The following is an 18,206-nucleotide window of genomic DNA, read 5'->3' as shown; positions in this document are numbered from 1 at the left end:
CATGGATTACCACAAAGTTTGGTATAGACATCCAAGAACCCTATGGATGAATTGTTGTAACTTTGGTGAGCTACTAACTTTTCATTAGCATTTAGCTCAAAGCACAGACAGATGCTAACATGGCAGTAAACTCTTGTTTTCTACATGGCAAGTCAAGTAGAACTGTTACTGGAGCTAAACAGGAGTGATTGTCATTTGACTATAATTAAAACTACACTAATGGAAGATCCATTTTCTTAATATGTTTCTATCTTTCCATATACATTGTTCTCATCCTGATTGTCCTTTCTATAATTTTTCTATGTTGATCTTTTCTGTGCAAACATCTATTTCCTGTCTGTCCGTCTCTTCCTAAAGTTTATTCCATCTTTTATCCAGTAAAGGCTTTTTTTTGGGGGGGGGGGGTTTGCATTGTCCCCTTGAGGCAAATTTGTGTTTTATGATATCAGGCTATATAAATAGAATTGTGTTGACTTTATAGATTCTCTTTATTACTATAAAGGGGATACAACTTGTAGAATCTAGATTTAACTATAAGTAAATAACCATCAACTAAAGAAGCCTGGACTGATTCAATTCAGACTAAGCAAGTGACTCAAAACTGAGTTATTTCCTATTGCTTGATGAGTATTCACTATAATCTAAACTAATAAGCAGCGATTGGAGTTGAAGTCATCATGCATAAACTAAACACTGAACTACAGTACGTCATAATGACTGTCATGCTGTCTGCTGCTTGTGACACTCAGAGGCAGCACAGAGCAGACAGGGAGGAAAATACTGAATCTATGAAGTGGATTGCGCTGGTGTATGTAACACCTCTCTTCAGTCTATTGTCACTTTCTAAACTTGTTCCTGATGTCAGCTCCTCTTTTCACCTGAGGGGTGAAATAGCAAGGATGATCGCCTGTGTGTGCATGTGTGTTTGTGTGTGTGTGTGTGTGTGTGTGAAAGAGAGAGCCGGAGAGGGAAAGAAAGTGAGAGATATGATGGTGTGGGAAAAGGCAGCGCCGGGCTAACGGTTTCCTCTGGCCTCAGATGGAAACAGGCATTTGGCCAAATGACTTCATTCCAACCAGCGTTTCACATCCCAGCATCTCTGCTGGCTAGAAGTCACAAAACACATCATCACTGCACTTACTGAATACAGTAACTGTGAATAAGCCTTTATACTAACGTTTGTACTACAGTATATACAAGCACAAGCAACAGGCCGGGACGTAGGCCTTTTAATCCCCAAATCTTCTTTTCCCTTTAAGGATACTCATTTCCTTCTTTAGCACATTTCTAACATACTTGATCGTTTTATGGTCACAGGCATAGTTATTTACACTGTAGTCAAAGTGCAGCAATCAGACTCTAGTCCTGATTGGTTATATGCTGGTGATCTACTATCTGACGATGTTTCTACTTTTCTAGAAGGGCACTGAGAGCGCAGACCTCCGCTAAGGAGGAAGTGCAAACTTCACAGCCATTATAATTGCTTCCCCTCCTGAAGCGTAAAGTTTAAAAGTTTACCTCAATGTCTCTGGTGCTGTTTATTGCAGACGATTCACATTTGGATGCAAGATTAATTAGTTGCATGATTTGTGTGAATGTATGTTTCCATAACCACACCTTGCATTGTTATGCTTCGGTGTTTATTCTATGACGTCTGAGCAACAACATGTGTTGGCAACCCCAGAGGATAACTGGTACCTGTGAATATGGATTGTGATATGGAGTCATCGTAGTTTAATTTTGGCAATTTTTTGTCACTATTTCACTTCATAATGATGTACTGGATTTTGAGATGTATGCCATCTATTCCATTAAGGCCAAATGCCTATGTCGCAGTACTAACAAAAATAAATGACAGTGTACTTCCTCTGAAATGTAATGGGTTCCGTTTGAACACTTTCAATCAAATCATAAGTTTTAACAACCTGACAGAAAACACGAAGTCCTTGGTGGAGCTAATAAAACAATCTGGTTGTTCTCCATTTTTTAAAAAGACAATCCTTCAACTAGACGACCCAGATTCAATCCTCCACCATGCTGAAATTCTTCTGCAAAACACTGTTGCTGTCAGCCGCACTATTCTGTTGTTGACCATGGCCTCTCTGTGAAGGTATAATGATTTCAGTAAAGGTAGTGCTTCATTATTGGTCTGAAAATCCCAAACATATCCTGTGTAGCAGCTGGGTCATTGTCTGACAGATGATATGTTTGCTTTTATGCTGTTTAAGTGGTTGCTAAGTTGAATTCAGTGCACCTCCAAGGTACAACAGATAATAGCCTTGGCCTCAGGTCTGCTGCAGGCCGCCCTCAGGGATCAAGCCGTGTGTACATACCTGGCTGGAAACAGTCATTCAGTCAGCCATGGCATCCTTCAATGCTGCGGAACCTCTCTGTCTGCCTGCCTATTTAGAAACAAGGCAGCGGTCCAAGTCCTGCCTGCCCCGGCACACACACACACACACACACACACACACACACACACACACACACACACACACACACACACACACACACACCAGCCTGCCTTTTTATTTTTAAACCAGATGTGTTTTTACTGGGTACAGTTTAGATTCCCCCGATGCTACAAATATGCACTGGGCTGTTCAGAGCTGCCAGCTTTCTGAGGGGGGATTGGTTCTTTACTCTGACTGGTTTGCAGGCCTGCTCACTGATTGGATAAATTGGCACTTGCTAACTGGCCATCATCTTGTGCCTCTTGGTTTGTATTGGCCAAAACATCCTCACCCCTACTGATCTTACTACTTGTTAAACCCTACTTTTCTTGTTCACCAATAGTTTATTCAGGAAAAATTAGCTTTGCCTATTCACGATATAAAACAGAATATTGACTTTATTTGTGTCTGATGATGTTTGTGACCAGAAAGCTGAAGGTCAGGTTTTTGTTAATCTCCATAGATTTTGGATGATTCAGTCACAAAATTGACCAGAACATAAGTGGAAAGAATCATATTTTCTCTTGTTAGTGTCTAAGCGGTGACAGATTGTTTAGAGACACAAGTTCAGAAGTCCTTAAGCAAATCACTGACTTTTGTAGCGGCTTCAGGGTTGCTATGCAACCAGCATCACTGAACTGAATGAGGAGTTTAAAGCTCAGAGGAAGTTGATGCTGTGATTGAAATTGGACAAGCTTCTGTTTTGTCCAGTCTGAGCTGTACTCTTTCATTTATCAGTCAAGTGGTCAACATTAAATAATGTGAGCTACAACACACTGCAGAAACATATGAGTAGATGCATAAGTTGCATGAATAACAGGTACTTCCACATATGTCTCTTAAACTCTTAAAAGAGGTATCCACTTCATATCCCGTCATTCCTAAGAGCTCGGTTCATTGTATAATCAGTGCCAAAATACACTGAAGCAGTTCTGGGGACTCAGGGTGTGTAAACAGTCTATTAAAACACTTAAAGCAGCTGTTTCCTTTACTTTGGCCTTAATCTGTATTTTATTCTGGATCCTTTGTTTCTGTTTGAAGTTCTGCTGTCACTGCTCTGCTGTAAGGTCAATCCATGTAGCCTTGTGTAATTTGTTGCAACACTGGCAATCATTTAACTTCTGAGCAGAACCTGTATGTGTATCTGTGTGTGTGTGTGTGTGTGTGTGTGTGTGTGTGTGTGTGTGTGTGTGTGTGTGTGTGTGTGTGTGTGTGTGTGTGTGTGTGTGTGTGTGTGTGTGTGTGTGTGTGTGTGTGTGTGTGTATGCGTGTGTATCTTTGTGTGTGTGTGTGTGCACTGGCGCCCTCTGTGACCAGCTAATCTTTCCTCGTCAGCGTGTTTGTTCTCTCTCAGCGGGCTCTGTTTGATATCTGAACACAGCTGTGAGAAAATGAAAAAGCCTGTGTGCGCTGTCTGTGCGTGCATCTGTGTGTGCGCATGTGAGACTTGATGAGTGAAAAAAGAAGCGTAACTGTTTGTAACGTGTGTGCATGCCTGAAACACTGTTGGCTGATGGAGGTTCATGTACACGGTGCCAGTTGGTATGTAAGTGCCTGTCACTGTGTTTGTAGGAATGGTCACAGTGGGTACTTTGACTCACACTCACACACACACACACACACACACACACACACTCACCACTCCCAGGCTTGGACAACAGAGCTCAGTGTTTCTCTGGGTCTCAGTAGCCTTGTCAGTAGGTTGCTCTGGGACAGTTGAGGCTTAGTTGTTTAGAAACTGAGCTCAGCCCCCTCACCCCCAAAGCATTATGGGAGGGTCGACCTTGCTGGTTGTGTGGGACTCAATCATCCTCCTCTGTATTATGTCTTTGATTTCTTTTTAACCTCCTGACTTGTGTCCTTTTTTTGTTTCTGTCTCTGTTCTCCATTTTCTCAGTAGCTGCAGTGTGTGTGCTCCAGTTTAGTTTTCACTTCTTTTCCCCTTTTTATTTGCAGCACGCTCTGTTTTTGTGACATTATCTTACAGAGCGCAAGTTGACAGTTTCAAATCCTGTGTGGGAAAGGCGGACTCGCAACCAACAATGAAAACTAGTGTGTAGAGAGTAAATATCAGAATATAGACACATGGAGAGGCTATTGCTGAAGAAATGTGGATCATAAATTGAATTGTAGTGGGCTTCGACTTCATAAAAATCTTATTTAAACTTTCAGTTATTGATTATGCTGAAATGCCAAACATTTGCTGGTTTGAACCTCTCAAATGTGAGGATATCTATCTCAATATGAAGACTAGTGATAGACTGATTATCGGCCTGGCCGATATTTAGCATAATTCCGATTATCAGTACCGTTTTTTTTTGTGTCTGATAGTCAATAAAATGATTCTCCTTTTGAGAATTGTCATAAGTAGATGGAGCAAGGCTAGCTGTTACCAATGTTTTTCAGCCTTCATAATAAGCCATGGCAGGCAACTGCTGACTGAAGCTGGATATCTGTTAGACACATGAGTTGTATTGATCTTCTTATCCGTCTCTCTGAAAGAAAGTGAATACACATTAAATACTAAGTTTCAGCCATGTATTCTTACTCATATGCTGTTTTACCTCAGGTATTATGGCCCCCTGCTCTCTCAGTCAGTAAGAAGACTAAATATCTACCTATGCCCCAAACTCTCCACTTCACAACAGGAGTAGTTGTTTTCATTCAAGTATTCTCTGCATGACTGCTTTAGTGAACCAAAGGATTGATCCTGTAAAAGCTACAGGATCTGGATGAAGAACACACAGCTTGACTAGCAGGATTTGACTAGTTGGCCCATGGTGGAACAACATCTTTGTTTTGCCGTGGCCTTTAGATCAGGAACCTGTTTGTACTACGTCTGGAGATTCCTTTGTACAAGTCTAAAACAGTCAAGTTTAAAGGGCCACACTAATGCCTGTTGATCTGCGCCAGGCTTAACCTGGGTTAACTGGGGTTAAGAGTTAAATGGTACGAATTAAGGAGGGAAGGAAACAAGTTACAGTAGGAAGAAAGGAAGGAACAAACCATTGAAGGAGGGCAGAGCACAAACATTTTAAAGGAAGTGTCATCTGTACTCCATTACAGTTTAGTTCATAAATCAGTTGACCTTTTAAAGAAAGCCATGTTATCAACCAACAAGACTTTTGTAATGAGTGTCTCCGTGGAGGAGTTTTGTCTTGCCAATAGATTAGTCATCTGTTTGACTTATCTCCATTTGTATGAGGGACACATTCAAAATCAAAGCTCATCATCTTTATCTGCATGTCGTTGATGGAGTTCATTAAAACACAATGCGCTTCTCTGAGTCTCTGTTAGCTTCACATTCAGAGCTGTCAGTCAAATCGGCAAAGCTTCGGCCAAACTGTTGAAGCTTTTGTGTTGTCTGCGAAGAACGGGGTGCCTGTGGCTTTTGTAGCTAAAACCAGCTCTGTCTGCCTGTCTCTCTCTCTCTCTTTCTGTCTCTCTTTCTGTCTCTCTCTCTTTCTCTCTGTCTGTCTGTCTCTCTCTCTTTCTCTCTGTCTGTCTGTCTCTCTCTCTCTCTCTGTCTCGGTCTGTCTGTCTCTCTCTCTGTCTCTCTCTCTTTCTGTCTCTCTCTCTTTCTCTCTGTCTGTCTGTCTCTCTCTCTTTCTGTCTCTCTCTCTCTCTCTCTCTCTCACACGCGCGCGCACACACACACACACACACACACAGCTGTTGTATAGACATTCGGACCACAGAGGAAGCAGAGCCCCAGCGTTGTGTGTTTACAGCCAACCACAGATCTCTGACAGGCTGTGTGTTTGTCAGTGTCTGTGTGTATGTGTGTGTGTGTGTGTGTGTGTGTGTGTGTGTGTGTGTGTGTGTGTGTGTGTGTGTGTGTGTGTGTGTGTGTGTGTGTGTGTGAGACAGAGAGAGAGAGAGAGAGAGAGAGAGAGAGTGAGAGTATCAGTGTGACTGTGAGTTCTGAAGGCTGAAAACAGACCAAAGTTAGATCTTTCCAAACAGTTCCTCTAGGAGATGGAGCTGGATTGTAGCTAAGTCCGATGAATACTCCTCAGCCTGCTGTTCTAAAGAGTGTCTTATCATCGCCTCCCATCCTGTGCACTGAGCAACACTTCCTAACCGCCACGCTGGTCTGCATCATTATTTCTTTGTGGGTGATGATCACATGTTGCTGAGGCTGATTCAGTGTGTTCCTGTTCCTCTGTAGATCCACCGAGACAGAGAGGCGTCGTTCCATCAACCCTGCAACACTCAACACTCAGGTAAGAGTGACTCTTTAATGCTAATCATCTAACCTTAGTGGTGCATGTCTGTGTGCTATATTTTGTATTTTAAGAAGATAAATGTATATTGCTGTAAGCCACACTTATAGCAAGTTCTTCCATCATGTGTAGATATGGGTTATGCATCGGTGTTCATGCTGAAAGACACTGTATTCTTTGTCCTATGAAGCCTTTTTGTGATAGCAAATTCATATTTGGCCTGGTGACTTTTCAAACAGTCTGGTTGAAGTTTCACTGCCACAAAGCAAAGGCATTTACATTGTTTGAGCCTCAGCATTTTGGGAGCGCAGCTTTTGAATACCATTTTTCTACACAAATGAGGAAATTGAAATCATCAGACATCATTTACAGCAGCTGGTCTGTTGTGCAAAGACTTTGACTAGTATGAGCCAAATACTGGTATTTTTGGAATGAATCCTTTGACAGTTTCAGATAGTATGTTTGTGTTGATATTCAATATCTTTGATTATTGTGCCAGTTTTATAACAAAGATTTCAATTTTTACAATATTTCACTCTAAAAGGGCACATAAACCATCATTATGAGTAACAGACATATACTGTCAACATAATGTGAGAGGTAATTGATATAAATAGCTAACACTTTGAGGTCTTTTAATAACAGGTGGAGTAGAGTTGTGGGTGAGGTGATAAATTTGCTGATAAAATGTGTCACCTGTGATACGTGCTATAATAGAAATCGAACATGACTGATTATTTTCAAAAAGTTGTGATTACACTTGTTGGAGTTTCTCAGAGATTACTGTCTATGGTGTTTAAAGAGGATGTGCTTAAGAGCACTGCTAAAAATATAAAGCAGAACATCTACCGGACTAGGGCAAGTTCCATGTTGTATCAGTGAGGCCTTACTCTAAGACAGAAGACAGCTGGCTATAACATACTGGCAACTTTGTCATACTTGTGTACGAGAAGATGAGTTAAAAGTGGTGTGTGAAGTTTTTGCCCATTAGTGAAGCTGCAGAGCAGTGTTTTGATGAGCAGGACCCAGGACTTTTGTATCAAAAAGTTTGTATACAACAGCATGCACACAAGGATGTGGTTGCATGCCACAAGCATGGAGATGACGTGATCCATATTTCTGCCAACTGCACAGGGTGGTAACAGTTGGTGGTATTCCAGTTGACTCTTTTTGTATTCCACTTGACCCCACAGTGTTTTAGGAAGTGACCATGTACATGTAACAGAGCTAATTAAAGTTATTGCCAGTGTTGCCTTAGCCAAGCAGTAGTATGGACTGTAAAAACCTGGTGTGTTGTGCTGTTAGCTTAGCCGTGGCTGTAGTTTTAGTTAAGCTGGGGTAGTAATGGTAGGTTACTCATAGTTAAATATATCAAGGAATTATCTTGGCCTTTTATGTATGTCTTACAAACATCTTGGCTTCACCCAAGTTTTTATTCATTTTTCTTTGTTTCGGTTTAGTTTTCATAAATGCCTTTCGCTGGTTAACAAGACTAAGACTCAAGCTGGCAGCTCTTAAAGGCTTTACAGCGAAGGTTTGAGTAAGATGCGAATATAAGCATACTAATATGCTATCAATGAAATGCTAACGTGCTGATTTGTAACAGTTTTTTGCCATCCTGAGACAACGCTGCTAGTGTGACTAAAAAACGACATAAGCTTATTCGTCACTGCAGCAAACAGTTGATAGTTGCTGTTTCAGTTGTTAATGTATTTCAGCCAGTATGTGGGGAATCATTGTAAGATAAATCTTAATTGGAAAAACTGTTCATATTGACATAAGTACTGTAAATACTGATATATACATAGTGATGATATAGAAACAAGATATAGAAAGAAGTATTCCTTGGCCCTCATAAGACAAGTCTGTCTGCTGAGAGACCAGTCTCAATTAAGAAGACCAACAGATCGATGAGCTGGATCAGACTGAGAACAGACTGCCTTTTATCTGTAGTGAAAAGAGATGAGACATGTCTGTGATGACAGACAGAGAAAGAGAGAAAGGGGTTGTAATGGATGTGATGAAGAAACCCAGAGATGGAAAGAAAATGATATAGAAAGATAAAACAGGAGTGTCAAACTCTAGGGGCGGGTGAGGGTGGGTTTCCTTTGTAGCCGCTTGGACAAGTTGACTTCACTTCCTTTTAGGTTGACAACACCTATGGGTGTGTCTGAAATCATTCCCTACTCCCTAGTCGCTACATAGGGAGTCCAACATAGTAGACTGTATAGGGAGCTCATCGGCAGAAAGAAAAAAGCCCTTTCGGACACTATTCAGGCGTCGTTAATTATGTCACTGCTGTCGCACAGAAGAAACATCATACATCTATGCCGGTTGTGGTCTATCCATAATAAATACTTAAATATATATTAAAATTAGTATTTAAAAAGTATACTATTAATATTGAGTCAAAACACAAGCATTTTAATGTACATCCCGATATATTGCTTGGTTACCGATACTATTCCGATACCAGAGCTCTGTTTGCTCTAATATTATTATTATCATTATTGTTGATTTTATATGAGGCTGAAATAAACTCCTCTCTACAGGCAAGTATGATATGTACGTATGTATGCATGTATGTCCCAAAAGGCAACTCGAGGTAAGTATAAGATCAGAAAAGGAAGTCAGGAAAACAGGAAATCCTGATAACAGGAATAATCCCATCCTGAAAACAAATATGCAACTGTCAGGGTTTCAAATTGATTGTCAATATTTATTAAATTCCAAAAAACTAAAAATACCTGTCATTTTAATACAAATACTTTATACAAATCAAGTAGACGCTACTAAAATACAAAGGGCTGCTTCATCTGATCAGCACAAATTAAGTACACTGGCTCTTGTAGCATCAACAAATCAAGGTTATCAAATGTCAAATATTTGAAATAAAAGAAAAGTGCTATAAGTGTAAACATCTTACACACACACTATCAATAAAACAGTGTGCATCTGAACAGCACAAATCAAGTACAGTAGGAGGTTTGGCACTGAAGGTGACCTGGATTAAGCTTAACGCCAGAGTCTGTGTAACTATTCTTCAAAAGAAAACAATAAGTGTTCAATCAGGCTGCGAAATCCCGCGTTTTCCACCGCTGATAACGGTTGGTCATCGAGTACGATGCAGTTGAGCAACTTCTCAGTAATCCCTTTAGCTTTCACGTTGTCTGCTGGGAGTTTACCTTGCTTTTGGAATGACTCCAGAAGTGATTCCTGACAGCTCCTTTCGTCTTTCTTTCCCCTGGCTAAAAATTCCTCGTGCTCTTTCACATGGTGCTTTTTTAAATGTTTAATTGCGTTAGTGGTGTTGTACGTCGCGAGGGAGCTTCCGCCTCTCTGAATAACAGCTTTGCAAACATTGCATTTTGCTGTCTTGCTTTGCGGTGTTTCCAGTGTAAAATATTTCCACACAGCGGACATGTTGGCTAGCCACAGTGCTGCTCAATGCTAGCCAGCTAGCAGACTAGCTGGCAGGAATCACTTGTGGAGTCATTTCAGCAGACAACGTTAAAGCACAGACATGGCTCATGGATTGGAAATCTCCGCAGGTTGGATCGGAAATTTGCGATCCATGAATTACGTTGGTATCGGACCCGATACCGATACTGGATCTGATCGGCCCCATCCCTAGTCAGTGACCATCGGTTGTACACTACTTTTCGCGATGCATTGTGGGATACTTTGAGTACACTATATAGGGTATAATAATTTCCACTAGTCATTCGGACATCACTACAAAATTGTGTACTCACTATCTAGTGCACTATATAGGGAGTAGTGAGTGATTTCGGACACAGCCTATCTCTCTCCCTCAACCCTCTCATTCTCTCTCTCTAAACATGTACCCGCTGACTGTTTATAATCATATGGATGCTGTTATAATGTGATGTGATTGAGATCCTGACCCACCATGCATCCTGGAAAGTGACAGAGTTACGATTTTTGCTCTAAATGACATAATTACATAATCACCATCAGTAAACAGCGGCCGCTGTCTGACTCTCTCACTCGCGAAGAGGGATGCTGTTTTCTGGGCGAAAGTTCACTGAAGTCTCAGTTGGGAGGGCTGACGCAGTGATTTTTTTCAAGACGGTAACTACATCAACACAATAGTGGAAGGAGACAAACACTAGTTAAAGTTTTTTGTCAGGGACAGAAATGTGACGAATAGGCATTAGGACAGACGGGATGACAGAGCTGCAGATTTTCTTTCCTCATATAAGTTGCCAAAGACACTACCAGATACCACGGTACTGTTGTTTGGTCCTGTAACGTTGCTTTGCAGGTCATTTTCTCTTTTGTTTGATGAGTGAAGGATCTGTTTAGCTGTCTGACTGTGAACACCACCAGACCGACACACCCCCGATCCACGCCTCCGGCTTTTCCATTCACACTGAGGCTGGCCGCCTCCGCTGCTGCTCTGATAATACCTCTGGAGGCGCATCAGAGCCCCAGCGAAAACCCCCCCCTCTGCATTTGAAACTTTCACACAGACGATGATGCAGAGAATCGGTGCATGAATCCCGCACTAAAAGGGCAGTGTGAATGAGGCTAGTGAGATATAGCATAAGAAGAGGGGGCTTCTTTTAGGTGCTGCCCCTGTCCATAGCAGCACATTTATTACTTTTGTTTAGTTAGCTGCTCTGTTGGACTGTAGTCTGTAGGTGTGTTTTGTTTTTGCTTCAGGGCCAACCCCTTCACCTTCACCAGCAGTAGTGAAACAACACATGGAAGATTTCCCCTCAGTCTTGAGAAGCTGCTGCTTTTATATACTAACAAACATAGCTTCACTGTACATTAACTGTTACTGCTAAAATTGTAAACTTGCTGCTAATGGCCTTCTTGTTTTTCTCTGCTGTTCCGCTGTGCACACTGTCACACTCTCACCGCTCACACTGTTCACATACACCTCACGTACTGCCCGTGTCTGAAAGGAGCCACGCTACTCTTGTAACACTTAGCTCCCTACTCCGGTACTTACTGCTTACTGTTAGCTCTGTTTTTGCTGTCTAATTTTTTTAGAGCGTGCCATGTGAAATTACTTTTCTCTGACCCACCCCTGTTGCCTCTAGTCTCGTCTGTTCTGTGTGTGTGTGTGTGTGTGTGTGTGTGCGTGTGTGTGCGTGTGTGTGTGTGTGTTGTGTGTGCGTATATCTCAATCAATGACTCGTGTTGAGCTCTAAGCCCCGCCTCTGCTGCTGCACCGTAGTGTTCGCTGTTTATTCAAAATTTATTAATATTGAACCGATTTAATGTTGAATATTGCACCAAATTTGACACTACACTTACTTGGGTCCTCAGCAACAAACCTGTCAAGTCTGAAGTAGATGATATGAACGGTTCTTGAGATATGCAAACCACATACTGACAGACGGATAGATGGATGGTCACAGATTCCTGGCTTTATAGTTAGATGTCTCAACAGCTATATGAAAAATGCAAAATCAGCCCAGTCAATGTCCTGATTGAGGGTAACAAGTACCAGTCACATTGTATAGATTTCACTCTTTCATGTTAATGTAAATGTTAATATAAAAAGCAAATAATGCTACATATAAAATTAAGTGATATGTTATACAAAGTCTGGATTCAAAAATCTCAAAGGGGATGAGAACTTAATTTACAAGTATTGGGAAAACCCTCAGTTTAAAAACACTAAAAAACAAGCTTCTTCACACGAGTACAGAACATGCTGCACATTGTCTGTGGTGCATGAGGGACCTGGATCTGCATCCCATAATATAGCCGGATAATGTGTTTTTGAATGGCCACAGTTTGGTGGCTTGCCTGGCTGCCTGTGGTTTGGTAGCCTGTGTTGAGCAGCATGCAGCTGCTTTAAAGTGTTGTTTGTAATGTTGCATGATATAACATTTATCATGGGGGAAGCTGCGTCCTGCTCAGCTCAACTTGATTCAGTAACCCTTATTTATATAGGAGGAAGACGCTGGGTGTGCCTTGGATTCGAAGCAAAAATAATACAGTGAGAAGAAAAAAAGAAAGATATGGTAGATTAGGTTTAAATTACAGCTTGGTTAAGTAGTGTACTCCATAAAATGTGTGCAAGGAAGTTATATTTCAGTGCAAAATGAGAGGCTATATGTCGGCAGCCTCTTGACAAAATCCTGTCTAGGGATGGGCATTGCAAATTATCTTAGGCTATAAATGCTGTGGTGTGTGGCCTCAGTTTATGCAAAATACTTGTCCCTGAACAAATCAACATCAATGAATAAAATAGATAGACTGTGTGAGACCTTTGTGCATTACAATTATTTGAACATTTTTGATAAGGTTTAATTTGTCTAGATATACAATACCCGTTATGAACTGATTCAGTTACCTAGCTACAACAACATAAAAGCACAACAGGCAGCACATTTAGTGTTGTTCAGAAGTGCATCCGGTGTGGTCATCCACCAGGGGTTTTTGAGCTTTAGAGATATACTAACTGGTTGTTGTCAGTCAAAAATCTTCTATCTGCTAAAAGTCAGCCCAGTTGTATAAATCTAACAAGTCATGTCCTTAGAAAATCGCCGACAAGAAAATATAAGCGTATAAGGAAAAATAAATACGGTCTTATCCGTAAGTGCTGATAAAATCTGTAGTTTGGGAAAACACTTAAGGTAGCCTCAGTCGCAACTTATCTCGACTAACAGTATGAAAATGTGCCGAGAAGTGTGTTTTGAGACGGGGAGGCCCAATGGTTACTTTATCTTGTCAGTAATTTCTGACTGGATGATTTGTTTGGATTGTATCTACATTGCTGTATTTCTTCTCCCGCATTCATCTAGCTACACATTTTTTTTTTTCCAGCCTGGCTTCTTTTCTCTTTGATTTTTGACACATATTGAGTGTGTCTTAACTGTATTGAAAAACAGACAGTAACTGTTTGCATTTCAAGCAGTATTTGATGACCCCAGCTGGTACTGCATTAGCATGGCAACTGAAAAGTGCCTTGGTGTTTTTGCTTGACAGTAGAATATATCTGTCCTCCAGCTTCTCACTGGGTGATGCAGCTTGTCTTCTTACCGTTGCAACGATGATATTCCAATAATATAAGCTTTTTCTGTGTTAGCCTCTCTAAATGAAAGTCAAATTAATGATTAAACATGTTTCATAGGCGAAGTAATGTCTACAGGTGTGTGCGCTGATTCACATTCAAGCAACAACCTCAGCCACCCACTGACTCATCAGAGGGCTATACACCTGTTGTGTGTGTGTGTGTCTGTTTGTGTGTGTGTGTGTGGTGGTCTGTTTGAGAGAGAGGGAGGCAGACAGCTGTCAAAGCTCACAGTCCCCTGCTAGTTTTGGTGGACAGGTGTGAGGGGGTGGAGTCCAAAAAAAACTCCCAGCATCCACTTCTGTCACCACCACTTACCACTCCCCCAAACGCACACACATACTCACACACATTTCACATTTACATCTTGGGATTCTCCATTCATGCTGGTGTCGGTGTAGACATATGAAGAAAAAAAGGCGAAAAATGTTTTTGCATCAACTTCCAAAGCCACCTTGGTCGAGGTTAAGCTCTGCTGCAGCACAGGGGGTCAAAGGTCAGTGTAGTTTTCATGCTTGGAGTGTTATCTTGTCCACCATCTTGTAAAGGAAACCTGCTTTTGATGACGTGTTGTGGTGACAGTCTATATAGAAATAAAGAAATAATCCTGTGCCTGTCATTTTGTGGCCTCCCTCTGCTCCTGTTGGCTTTATGGAGACATTCATTTCCTAAGTAAGATTTAAATAGCTGACACCTCTGATGAAGTTGTTCAGAGTTGAATATCAGTTAGTTACTTAGCTCTTTAGAGCCATATGTTTATAAATGATTGACACTTTATGGCACTAGTTCTCAGGATCTGTGATACACTGAAAAAGCAAGTATTCATTTTAATCAAATAATTTCTGATTAGTTCATCTGCGCAGTATCAGAATATGTTAATTAGTGAAATGTAATGGCTCGATATCTGGAAAAACAAAAAAATGGAAATTTACAGCACTGGCTGCAGAAGATCAATACTTGAGATCTGCTGATTTAGATTTTCTTAAAGGGACATTTCAGCCCCAAATCAAAAATACACATTTTTCCTCTAGTAGTGCTATTTATCAATCTAGATTGTTTTGATATGAGTTGCAGAGTTTTTGAAATATCAGCTGCAGAAATGTCTGCCTTCTTTTGAATGTAATGGAACTAGTAGATGGCACCCAAATTTCAACAGCGATGTCTCTTTCAAGAAATCATGATGAGAAATAGCACCATGGTTAAGAGAAAAAATATGTATTTTTGATTTTGGTGAATTGTCCATTACATGTGTGAATGCTGTGTGAATTTATGAGTGGATATTGTGATCCTAAAGATCTTTCTACTTCCTGACGTCATGGGGCTAAGCAGTCTTTCAGTCAGGGCTAAGTAAGTCAGCCTGTGGAGGACCCGGCTGGATCAATCCGCCTATGTTTTCATGCAATTGCAAGCATGTGTTTGTGAGTGGTCAGTAGAAAAGCAGTCAATCAAATCCAGGAAGTCCGTGTGACTGTGTCCCCCATTAGCCCGTTTGTAATGGCAGTGTAACACATTCATGTTAGAATGAAGGGCTCTGTCAGCGACCACTCCCTCTGTAACCCTTTGTCCCATGTCTCGACCCCCCTCATGGCCCCCTCCCTCAGAGCAGCTGACTCATTCCTGGAGTGCCCACTCGCTGTAGTCAGAGATCAGCTGCATTTGGTGTCTGTCGTCGGTGCAAACCTTTATTCTGTAACGTCGTTAATTATTCATTGCAGAGATTTTCATACAGAATCCAGATCTTTCAGGGATGATCACATGCACATAAACGCACACAAAGAACTTCCTCTTGCTCATATGAGCGGAGGGAAAATGTTCCTAAGGGATAAAGAATAACTTCCGCTTTTGTGGGCAGAAATAGACATCAGAAATGATGCAAAATAACAAACCCGGTAGATGATCTCATCCAGTTGTTTTTGGCATTTGGCTAAAGTAAGCCGACTGTTTTACATCTGTGCTGTAGTTGGTTACAGTCTTCCTCTTTTAGTGTGGCATGGGATATTATCTGTACATGTCCTTACATGTACAAATCACTGCAGCGCCACAGTGCTGTTGCATAAGAAGTGTAGAATTTGTGCAGACTTTCGGGTGGATTACTTGTTATTCAACGAGGGGGCCTGATAAAGCACCTGAAATAGTGTGTTTAAACCCAATAATGGCTCTTGGTGGGTTACTCTTTAATACCGGCTATGCTTAAAGAGAACTGGTGCTTGATGAGACATACTGAAGTAAGATCTTAGGCAAAGGGTTTACTGTGAGAGCAATGCTTTAAAGTTGTTTTTGTGTCTTGAAGATATTTAGTGTGATTCATCGCTGGCTGTGATTCAGGTGTGGAAGTGATGACTTACTCAAGTATGCATTAATGTGGCTCATGGTTGCAGACACTGGGCTTAAAACTGGCTGCACGATATCTCTTCCACAGATCAAACAACTGCCAACTGAAGTGAAAATTACTTCTGACTTCAAACCTCTTAATAAATACTGCAGAAAGAAATACTGATGTTTGTAAGTGAACATCAGTGTCCAGTTGGCCTCGGGGTGACTAATGGTGATGCTCCTCTGTCATGAAAGCTGTTTTGAAGGGCATTAGCTGCATTTTCAGTTGTTGTTTTTTCTGAGTGCGATTTTAACTTCACTTCGGTTCAACAGTAGTTGTTTGCCTTTTCAGTGTAGCACAGACTGCGCAAGTCAGGACAGTCGCCCATTGATCCACCAGAATTTTCACACCTTCTCCGATTCCCAGACGTCTTTTCACTGATGTCTAACAGACCTGCTTATGTTTCAGAGAAGGAAGTGAAAACATATTACTTTGGAAACATGGTGCCTCTCAGTTTAAAAACAGAATACTTGTAAAAACATTGACAAAAAAGGACGTTACTTGCAGTCTAACTTTTATCACATAGTACCAGAATGTTACCCTGATTAAAATGTCTGTTATATTTCAGTGTTACTGTTTTTGTGTTTTTCAGGATCCTCACAGTCTTCAGCGTCTCCTAGTTTGCCCAGCAGAACCAGCAGTGCCACCAGCTGTCCCTCCACAGTGCACAGAGACTCTGGCAGCGACATAGAAAGCCTCCTGAATGTCGACCCGGGATATGACAGCGTCTTCAGAAAGGTCAGACTCACTGCTGTCTCTTTGTCACACATCCACCTTTTGAAAATCAATGTTGAGGTGTTCATGAAAAACACACACCGGAATTGTAACTGTGTTTATATGAGGTGAGCGGAGTGGTGACCCAGGTCCCTCTACCAGACATATCAATAATAAAAAGTGAAAAGAAAAACACACAGCTCATCTTTGCGACTGTGTGTCCGCATGAGTGTTAACCAGATTGTAACTGAAGCAAATATCAATAAACAAAAGTAAAAATTATAAACAATTTATTAACTTTGATCTAGCAGTGAATTCAGGGTTCAAAATCTTTCACCAAATCCTCTGCAAGCTGCAGTACAAACATCCAGTTCACTCACACCAAACTGCAAGGGTATACTGTGTGTTTGCCCCTGCAGCTTGTCCTATAGGGATTATACAGTATATATGAAGTAGCTGTTTTGTCAGCCTGTGCTTGGCGTTTTATTTATCAGCAGCCCGAGGCTGAGATGCCAAACATCTACTAAGCATCTTTTTTAAGCCGGCAGCTCTACACTGCTGCAGGGGAAGTGCAAGCAGTGGTCCCTGCTGTCACTCTGCTGATGTTGAAAGTCTGTTTGAAGCCTGGTGCCCTTTGGTTAAAGTTGAAATACTTGTATCTCTCAGTTTCTGCTGCATTGAGCCGCTGAAACATGGTTATGGCAATGTGAACCGAATGTCCTTTTTGTTGTAAACAACAATGGAGAGAGTCAGCGTGGAGAATATCAGCTGCCTGGGAGTAGACAGTACGATGCTGAGGGTTAGGACGCTGTAGATAGACATGGACGGGCCAAATGTGCCATGACGTGCGCTGGCTTTGATTCTACACAAAGACCACTGCAGCTAAATTCAGCTGCAGTAAGAGAGGATTAATGTCTTCACTGCTCTCTGAAGGGAAATTGTCTTTCTTTTGCAAAGAATCGGGTACTGTACATTTTCTACAAGCTGTAGAATAATGGGGAGAGAAAGTGTTTCATAACTCTGAGGTCAAAGCGTTCACTTCAACAAAGGAAAGGTAAAATGCAAGAAATAAACACTGAAATTGTGGAGAAAGGACTTAATACTAGTGAAATTATCTGCCCATGCAGGAGGATAATTGTACTTGACAAAAAAATCTTTCTGATTAAGTTGATTCAGTCTGGAGATAGGTAGGCTCTGGTAAGTGTTCAGAGGATTGAAGTAATTGGAAAATGCTGGTTTTGGGTCGATTTACTTGAGAGCAGACTTGGTGCAGCACAGTAATGAGTGAAATACACTGAATATTGGCAAATAATTCTTCATTAACTTGTTTCCATTCTAAATTCTAGCACACTGAAAAAATGAAGGCTTGTTTTACAGTT

At 41.2% G+C, this 18,206-nt stretch overlaps 1 protein-coding gene across 12 annotated transcripts in view; it reads left to right on the top strand.

Moving 5' to 3' along the window:
* Nucleotides 1–18,206, top strand: part of akap13 (A-kinase anchoring protein 13) — a 119,232-nt gene that overhangs the window by 58,518 nt on the left and 42,508 nt on the right. For all 12 annotated transcript variants that reach the window (XM_084380850.1, XM_084380851.1, XM_084380845.1 and 9 more), the window contains exons 10-11: nt 6,625–6,679; nt 16,706–16,851. In XM_084380850.1, the coding sequence (XP_084236976.1) occupies nt 6,625–6,679; nt 16,706–16,851 (201 nt within the window). The remainder of the gene's footprint in view (nt 1–6,624; nt 6,680–16,705; nt 16,852–18,206) is intronic.

The sequence above is a fragment of the Pagrus pagrus genome, assembly GCF_965226575.1.
Source record: "Pagrus pagrus genome assembly, chromosome: 1".
Classification (NCBI taxonomy): Eukaryota; Metazoa; Chordata; class Actinopteri; order Spariformes; family Sparidae; genus Pagrus; species Pagrus pagrus.
This window is presented reverse-complemented; position numbering and strand designations above follow the sequence as displayed.